The sequence below is a fragment of the Kogia breviceps genome, chromosome 12, assembly GCF_026419965.1.
Source record: "Kogia breviceps isolate mKogBre1 chromosome 12, mKogBre1 haplotype 1, whole genome shotgun sequence".
NCBI lineage: Eukaryota > Metazoa > Chordata > Mammalia > Artiodactyla > Physeteridae > Kogia > Kogia breviceps.
In genome coordinates, this window is record NC_081321.1 from 39753044 (window position 1) to 39762642 (window position 9599).

Genomic DNA, 9599 nt, shown 5'->3' on the forward strand with positions numbered 1-9599 from the left:
TTTAATACTGTATAATGAAATGTATTGACATTTAGGATATCTGTATAACTTAGTGAACCAGTATTTTCAAGTGACCAATACATAATGTCCATTCAAAGTGTAAGACACCAGTGGATTTTAACATGAATGGAAAGCTTACTGATATGGTTTCAGATTCTAACCAACCTTTAAGAAACTACTCCTTGTGTTTTGGTGTAGTATCAAAGATAAAATACTTCCCCCTTCCAATAACATACTTGTGTAAAGCCAGCTTTTACTTATATACTTCAACCAAAACAACATATCAGAAGGGATTGAATGTAGAAGCCGGCGAGGAGAATTCAGCTATCTTCTACTAAGCCAGACATTAAAGAGATGTGCAAAAATATAAAATCAATGTTTTTCTCTAAATATTTTTTTGTTTAGAAAATTATCTTTCAAAAATATGTTAACGTTAACATGTAATAGGCTTTTTTTTTTTTTTTTTTTTAATTTATTTTTGGCTGCTTGGGTCTTTGTTGCTGTGCGTGGGCTTTCTCTAGTTGCAGCGAGTGGCGGCTACTCTTCTTTGCAGTGCCCGGGCTTCTCAATGCAGTGGCTTTTCTTGTTGCAGAGCACCGGCTCTAGGCACGTGGGCTTCAGTAGTTGTGGCACACGGGCTTAGTTGCTCCGCAGCATGTGGGATCTTCCTGGACCAGGGATCAAACCTGTGTCTCCTGCATTGGCAGGCAGTTTCTTAACCACTGCGCCACCAGGGAAGTCCTATTTTTGTTATTTTTAATGAAATAATAAATATATTTCTTAAATGTCTCGATTTCAATTTCAAATATGAAAAAATTGAGAGGTATATGTAACCTACATCTACAAAAGCTCCTTGGGATCCTCAATAACTTTTAAGAGTAAAAAAAAGAAAAATGCTGAGAACAAAAGATTTAAGAATTACTAAGCTATACTATTTATTCACTTATGTGCTGTTGACTCCCAATCATATATTATTTTGTATATTCCATATACATATGCATGCACATCAGTGTATTTTTTCTGAGTAAATTCTTAAGAGGACAGGATTTGCTATATACAAGCAAATGTGTTATACACATTTGTTGTACACATATGTACTTGTTGTGTACGAGGTACTACACTTCTCAAGGACACCTATACCACCAAATCCAACATTTCTTGCATGGTCGGTGTGCAAGTAATCTTTGCAGGTTTTTTTAAGGACTATTTTTTTTTTAATTGGCCAATTTGCTCTTAAAACAAAGCAGAAACAAACTAAAAAGAAGAGAATATTTATGAACCTTTATGCTATCCTAAGCCATGGCCAGGCATACACTGTGGATTTATACCAGACTATTCTTCACTCCTTCTCCCATTTCCATCAAAGCTATCTTCACTTAGACCTAGAAGAGGGCCTTAAAGAATTAAGATGACTAATAACTATGCAATCTGATGAACCTACTTGGTACTGTGATGAGAGAGAAGGATCAGCATTCTTATTATGAGAGAAGTAAGTTGTGAGATAATAAGAATTACTTAGAGTATATAAGTATATTAAAATGCTTCACAGACACAAGCTAATTTAAGACTAAGTTGTAGTTTTATTATACAGTAGCTAATGAATATTTTACTTGCTATAGAGCAGCAAGTAGCAGCAGTTCTCAAAGTATGGCTGGAGAACAGTTGGAGGTCCCTAAGACTCTCGTTGTTTAAGAACTCCTCCAACTACCTACAACATTTCTTTCATTAAACATATTTATTTATTTAATTTATTTTTTTAAAAAAAATATTTATTTTTTAAATGGGTGAGTAATTATACTACTTAATGCATTTGCTTAAAGTAGGAACACAAATGCATGCATGTTGAATAAGAGGTGGATTAGAGAAAACGGTTAACAAAAAGCCCCTTCTTAAGAAGTTTTTACCATCCTTCATAATTCAAGAAACAAGTGTTTGTTAGTGGGACATTAAGCCTGTATTTCAGTTAATAACTGTTAAAAGGAACCGAATCCACCTCTTCCAAATTCCTATGACTTATCCTTGTGCATACATTCATTACACTCTATTTTAACCACTGGTTTTCTTGCTCTCTGCCTGCAGGTAGACACCATGACTTACTTTTTTACTCTTGGCACTTAGTTTGATACCTGGCATACACTAAGCTCCCAATAAATAATTGTTTATGAATGAACAGATGAACAAATGGGTAAAAACTTAATTCTCAACTAAAAGGTAAAGCGTTTCAAGGAAATGTGGCCACCTGTCCTCCTAGGTCATCAGATGTACCAGCTACATGTAGAAGGTCAATGATTTCTGGAGAATCAGTATAAATTCAAGTTAACTAATTTCAGTCTATAACTGGAGATTTCCCCAAGAAGTATTAAAACACAGCCACAACAATCTGATTTAGTTTGAGACCCTTTGTGCCTATAATTGAGACTTCTTACAAATGCTGACACTACCCCGGAACTGAAGACTACAAGATACATACCCTTTTTTAAGAAACTCCATAATTTTGAGAATAATACAATAGTTTGATTATTCTCATTGCCTCATCAGGGCTGTGTAGCACCTCATGTACAATGAACTACTTGACAAACTTATTTGTTACACATCATTAACTACTCGACTGAGGAAATATATGCAGAAGAAAAAAACTCCAGAGCAATATTTGGCTAGTAGGCACTGTTAATCAACAGTTACTCAAAATAGACTATAACTAGTCATTTAAATCATTCAGAAAATGATTTACATTTAAAAAATCCCATTATTACTATAATTTTTTAGAAAGCCCCACTGTTTAAAACCTGGTCCAATATACTCAGGACTAATCACCTTCTGGTGCTTAAAAACAAGATCAGGGACTTCCCTGGTGCTCCAGTGGTAAAGAAACCACCTTCCAATGCAGGGGACGTGGGTTCGATCCTGGTCGGGAACTAAGATCCCACATGCTACGGGGCAACTAAGCCAGCGCGCCACAACTACTGAGCCTGCGTGCTTCAACTAGAGAGCTGGCATGCCACAAACTACAGAGCCCATGTGCTCTGGAGCCCGCGTGCTACAACTAGAGAGAAAACCCACACACTACAACTAGAGAGAAGCCCCTGCACCGCAACGAAAGATCCTGCAGGCCGCAACTAAGACTGATGCAGCCAAAAAAATATTTTTTAAAAACATAAATAAAAAATAAATCAAATATGAATCTACATTACAATTCTCTTCTTGGTTATTAATACTTATTTGAATCACTATCATCAGCACTGCTCAATAGAAATAATGTGAGCCACATATGTAATTTTAAATTTTCTGATAGGCACTTTAAAAAAAGTAAAAGGGGGCTTCCCTGGTGGCTCAGTGGTTGAGAATCCGCCTGCCGATGCAGGAGACACGGGTTCGTGCCCCGGTCCGGGAAGATCCCACGTGCCGCGGAGCGGCTGGGCCCGTGAGCCATGGCCGCTGGGCCTGCGCGTCCGGAGCCTGTGCTCCGCAACGGGAGAGGCCACAACAGTGAGAGGCCCGCATACCGCAAAATAAATAAATAAATAAATAAATAAATTTAAAAAAGTAAAAAAGAAACAGGTGAAATTAATTTTGATAATATACTTTGTTTAACCTGATATATCCAAAATACTATCATGTCAATATGTAATCAATGTTAAAAATTGAGATAGTTTAATTTTTTTTTCCTGCATTAAGTCTTCAAAATCCGGTGTGTATTTTACACTTAGAACACATTCAGTGCTGACCAGTCACAGCTGAAATTCCCAAAAGCTAGTAGCTACTGTACTAGCTAGTGGCTCCTATACTGGAAACCACAGTACTAGATAATTCAGAGAGAATTCTTCATATCTAGGAAAACTGCCTTTGCATCTAGGAAAACGAGTTTCCGATTTTTTTTTTTTAGTTAGAAGTGACTATGGTTAACTCCTTTTGCAGCAACACCTCAATTAACTTGCCCAAAGATAAAGTAGGAGTGGATTCAACCACAAAGAGCCCAAAACTCAGTGAATTCTTTAGAAAGCAGCTTTATCTGCCTAAAAGTACCTCTGGTGAGGAAGCCAAAATAGGTACATCTCCCCCTCCCACTTTATAAGGAAGGTACAGAGTTCACTTGATGCCTCCTCTTCTCCCCATTAATCTCTTCTTTACCCAACTAGGAGACCCTAGTTTTCTGAATCAAGAAGTGGCTAAAGCAAAAATATCTGACATGTTTCTTTTCTGTGACTAATATATTGTCTCCAGGGGTAAGCCAGGAACCTGACCTCAGTCATGACAGTATTCAGGGTTGTCTGCAGAGCATCAACACCCACTGCACAGAAAGGGCTGGGGAAATTTTTCCAGGAGAGAGGAGGGCACACATAAGGCTTCTGATCATCTGGAGCTTAGTAAGAGGTGGGCTCTTAGATAAGGGCAGAGCCATGTGACCATCTTTTTTAATCTCACTCTGCTGGATCTGAAAACCTGACTTAATTCTGTGATTTACAATTCAATGAGGCCCAACAGAATACCTTTAGGGATGTAGTGGAATGGGCAATCTCCCTTACAACCTAGTCAGCAGCTATGTCCATTCCTCCCAATACCTCTCTCCAGTCTGGAGGACCTACTAATACTGGGTCACAATGTTGTGACATGACATGGACCTAGAAGGAAGGCAGCAGGTCTGTCAGGAAGAGGAAAAAGGTTCTTCTTCCTCCACTTGGCAGAAGTGGGGAAGAACAGGAAAAAAAAAAAAAAAGGCAGCATGTAGCAGAGGTAGCAAGGTTTACAAGAGGAAGATGAAATGAGTGGTTAAGCAATGTGCATAAAAAAGTGAGTCACTGCTCTTGTTTCTAGTTACAAGATAGGCCAGTAAGTGAGTCTGTTAGTCCCCTGTGCCAGAGAATGGTATTGAGAAAGTTCCTTAGAGATGCCAGTAAGGTTGCCTTGGAAGTAACAGGAGAGAAGAGGGGACTGGAATAATGAATGAGCAGCAAGGAGAGCTCTAATCTATCTCCTGTATAATTCACAAAACAATTTTCTCCTGGCAACATAAAGCTCCTATTGCCATACCATATTCAAAATAAATGAGCCTATGTAGCTCTGATGATATCAATATTAAGTCTCAAGCTCATACTTGATCCCAAGGAATAAGTGCTCAGGGACTAGATATTAAATTTCAAACAATTTTATCTTTAAGATCCAATTTAAGTAAGACACAGCAGACCTAGCTTGGACTATTCATTCCCTCAGGTCTCAATCATCAATGTAATATTAAAAGAAGTTTTAAAGAACAGGTGGAAGAGTTTCTTACCTCTCTTTTGATAGGGTATAGAGTAGCATGAGTGTGTGCATGGCGGGTGAGGAAAAAGAAAGAAACTGCAGAAAGGTGCACAACATGCAAATATAGTATGGTGAAATTTAACAGAAACAAAGGAATTATAGTTTTGTCTCTCTCAGTGAAGCCAAACATCTATTTTATGTTGAAAATCTAGATTCCAGTTACTCCTCTGGGCATCTGAGTAGACGAGGGTGGACCCTTCTCAAACATTCAATCAGAATTTACTGACCACATGCCACATCTAAGGTATTTTGCAAGGTGCAGGCCACCATAATGCAACCACTTAGCAGAGGCCCACAAAGGCAAAAGCCTCTATGCTTGGGTAGGTAATAATCTCCTATCTGCAGTTCTTTAGCGAAATAGCTAGATACATTAACATATGGTCAGGTGGCTTTTCAAATTGTCCCTATGAGATGAGGCTACAGCTCTTCAGGGAATGTGGGAACTTAAAGAATAAAATGGGGACTTCCCTCGTGGCGCAGTGGTTAAGAATCCTCCTGTCAATGCAGGGGACATGGGTTTGAGCCCTGGCCCAGGAAGCTCCCACATGCCTTGGAGCAACTAAGCCTGTGTGCCACAACTACTGAGTCTGCACTCTAGAGCCCTCGAGCCACGACTACTGAGCCCATGTGCCACAACTACCGAAGCCCGCACACCTAGAGCCCGTGCTCCACAACGAGAAGCCACCGCATTGAGAAGTCTGCGCACCCCAACCAAGAGTAGCTCCCACTCGCCACAACTAGAGGAAGCCTGCACACAACTAGAGGAAGCCTGCACGCAACAAGGAAGACCCAACGCAGCCATAAATAAATAAATAAATAAAATTATAAAATAATAATAAAATAAACAAATGCTTGGTGTGGTTGATGAGAAGAAAGAAAAAGTAAGGATAAACTGTAAACTCTGTATTTTTTCTTTGGGATATTCTTAAAACAACACAGAGATAATTTATCAAAGGGCATAGTATAAGACATTAATATATGCAGAACAATTTGAAGCAAAAAATGCAAATTTCAGGTCAAACACATTATATTAAATAACCAAGAATAAGATGTACATGGATTTGTTCTCCAAATCCTAGAATAGTAGGAATGGCAGGTTAAATCTTAACTCTTGAAAGGGGGTTTTGAGGAATATGAAAAGTGGCCACATCATACAGTGGAAAGAGAAAGGGGCTGGGGAAAACATTCTGGATCTTTGTTCTACCTCCTCCCCCAGGTGAGTATGCAGCCTCTTGAAAAGCTGCAAAATGTTTCTAAGCCTTAGTTTACTATTTATATAAATGGAGGTTGGAGTTCTAGCTCTTACAGTTTATGATTATTACATGAATCACTTTTAGAAACTAAGTAGTTAGGATTTGAGAAAGGAGAAAATGTAGGAAAGAGAATAAATGAACCAATATTTCTGATATATCTTTTTCTATACTCTAAAAGTGGCTTCTATTACCTTTATGGAAGTCCAGCACAATAAGAGAAGAACTGGTAAACCAGCTGTAATTTCTATTGCTAACTTAAGTGGTAGGTCTTAAAGAGAAACAAAGTAGCAAGACTGCTTCTAGGCTTAAACTTTCCTAAGGTCAAACATGACATGAACAAGGTACCTGTCCTTACTAGCCAAGGAATATCATGCTAGAATGCTTTCACATCAGTATTGCCATCCACCCCTTCTCCCCTGACACTGGAGCACCACAGAAACATTCAGATAGAATTCCCACAGGTAAAAAGGATCCTTTCCAGTGGCTGTGCCAGGGGATATGTACGTCTTCACAGTCACCTGGGGGCACTCCTGAGAAATCTGAAGATATATGCAAGCTTATATAAAATGAGTGTTTAGAAGCAACAAGCTATTTCCTCTTACCAATAACGTGGAGAAATTTCCATATTAACATATATTTATATGAAAAGCAGAGAATCTTTTCCTAGGACAATGAACATTTTTTTTCTCTCCTGAATTGTGTATTTTCCTTTTCAGTCATTATACTGTCTTTCTCTATTTTTTTTTGCTCTCATATACAGATGCGAAGGTGGAGAGTACCTGGACCTAGGTTACTCCTAAGAGGGACAAGCGGTTTGTGCCTCTACCCCAGGAATACTTAATACAATGCCTATACTTAAACTTCTGGCACAGCACTTTGACGACAACACATAAACGCTGTTAAATAATGGATGAATGGTGGGAAACATATAACATATATTTTTGAAAGATTTTTGTGTCAGAAATAGTAGGCAAATCAAAGAAGTAATCCAAAGCAGATAATATTAGATTTTCAGACAGTAACAGAGTAGTCTATCTGCAATATAGTCCCATCCTCGAAAGGGCATTCCTGCTCTATAGGCCAAAGGAACAAAAGATGTCAAAGTGCCATCCTCATTACCTGAGACCTATGCAGAAAGAAGTCACCTTTCCCGGAGTATGAGTAGACTCGATCAAAATCACTCACAGCTATCAGTCCACATTGTAAAATCACCACAAGTCCTCAATGGATATCTTTATCTTAGACAGAAGACAGGAGCCGCTCACTCAATGAAAAGTGAAAACACTTTTTGTCAAGAACACATGGTCACTTAGAAGCTGGCTCAATACAGCTGTTGTCTCAATACAGCTGTTGTCTCATACGCCCTAAGGCTCTCCATCCTTTCAACATGACCACTCCTCCTTCCATTTCAGGCCTCCAAAGCCTGTTTCTGCAACTAATTTGACACCTTTCCATACTCTGGAAGCCTCAGGCTCCACCACACCCTATCCCTACCAGATTTCTACTCTCTTATGGGCTCTGGCAGTATTTTATTGAAACACACACACACACACACACACACACACACACACACACACACGTGTCCATGCGGTGTGAAGAACCAAGGCTTAGGGCCTAACTAATTCTGTGCCCCTCAACTCTCTGGAACTAAAGTGGCCTCACAAATCTTATCTTCCCAGGAACCCATTCCTTCGGCTTGGAACGTCTGGCTCTTGCGCCGACCCTTCAGCTTCCATGCCCCCAACTAGTTCTGGTTCTGGCAGGCCTTTCTTGTTTCCCGCCTCGGGTTCTCGGTCGCAGCTCACACTCAACCTGTTTCTTGGGCTGCAGAATCCTTGGAGGTTGGGGAGAGGCCTATGAGACACCCATCCCGGGTTCTCAAATTGAACGGGTCCAGTGCCCCCTTCAACTCTCACTCTTTCAATGTCCAAGCCCCAAATTCCCTGTCTTTAGCTAGGCTCCACGACCACCTAGGCCACCCTCGGAGCATCCCGCGCGCGGCCCAGGCTCTCCCAGACTCCTGCTTCCGGGCTTTCCCTGCAGTTCGTCTTCCGGTCCTCGACCTCCGCCTCTCCCCCCGGACCGGCTTCACCAGCCCGCGCCCACAGCCCTCCGCGCCGCTCGCCCGCGGGCTCTCACCGCTCGAAGAGCTGCCTCACGGAGAACACGCCCGCCGCCAGCGGGAACACCGAGAGGATGTGCCGGGCCCGCGGGTAGCCGTAGCCGTCGCCTGGCCCCTCGAGGTCGGCCCAGCTCACGTTTTGGGGCAACCAGAAGCGCTCGCTCCACAGCCAGCCCCACAGCAGGCCCAGGGCTCCCGCCGCCGCTGTCGCCATATTACGCCCACCCCGCGGCCACCGCCGCCACAGCTTCAGCTGCCGCCACGGCCGACAGAACCCGCGGGGAGGCGACCCCGGGGCGGGGCCGGACCGGCGGCCACCCCCTTCCGGCCCCTTCTCGTCCCCGTTACGTCTCAGCCCGCCTCCTTTGCGGGGCCGGGCTTCTTCACCGCCCATCCCACCTCCCCGCCCACCTCCCCGCCCACCTCCCCGCCCACCTCCCTCACCGGCCGCCTCTCCTCGGGACTCCGCCTCCCGATCCCAGCCACGCCCCTCCTTTTCCCGCCCCGCCTCCACCCAGCCATGGTCCCACCCCGCACAGGCCCGTGCCGCCCCTTTTTGCTACCGGTTTCGGCCAAGATTTTCCTCCTCCCTCAGTCTCCCGTCCAGCTACGGCTACATCCCTTATTTCAGGCATAGCTCCCTTATGGGGACATTCTTCTCAGTCCAGCCAGCTTAAGCTGTTCCTGCTCCCTGGAAGGCCATACCTCTCTCTCGCTCTCTCTCTCCCCACTCCCTCACAGCCCCCATCTCTCACTAGGGTTTATCGCCATCTCAGCTGGTCCCGCCTACTAGCAGCGTTCTTTTTGCTCCCCACCCTTTTTCTCTCTTCGTGCCCCTCCATGATGTCAACCCCCTATCCTTGTATATCCCTCAAAATTGACTTTTAAAAATCCTTTTATTCTTCTCATGGGGAAAAGGAAATGGA

At 42.6% G+C, this 9599-nt stretch overlaps 1 protein-coding gene across 4 annotated transcripts in view; it reads right to left on the reverse strand.

Moving 5' to 3' along the window:
* CERS5 (ceramide synthase 5) overlaps positions 1–9080 on the reverse strand; it is a 34119-nt gene extending 25039 nt beyond the window's left edge. The window contains exon 1 of one of the 4 annotated variants that reach the window (XM_059082812.2): positions 8691–9080. In XM_059082812.2, the coding sequence (XP_058938795.2) occupies positions 8691–9067 (377 nt within the window). In that variant the 5' untranslated portion in view covers positions 9068–9080. The remainder of the gene's footprint in view (positions 1–8690) is intronic. The other 3 variants (XM_067009263.1, XM_059082811.2, XM_067009262.1) reach the window with 3 other exon arrangements.
* Between the last annotated feature and the right edge of the window lie 519 nt (positions 9081–9599).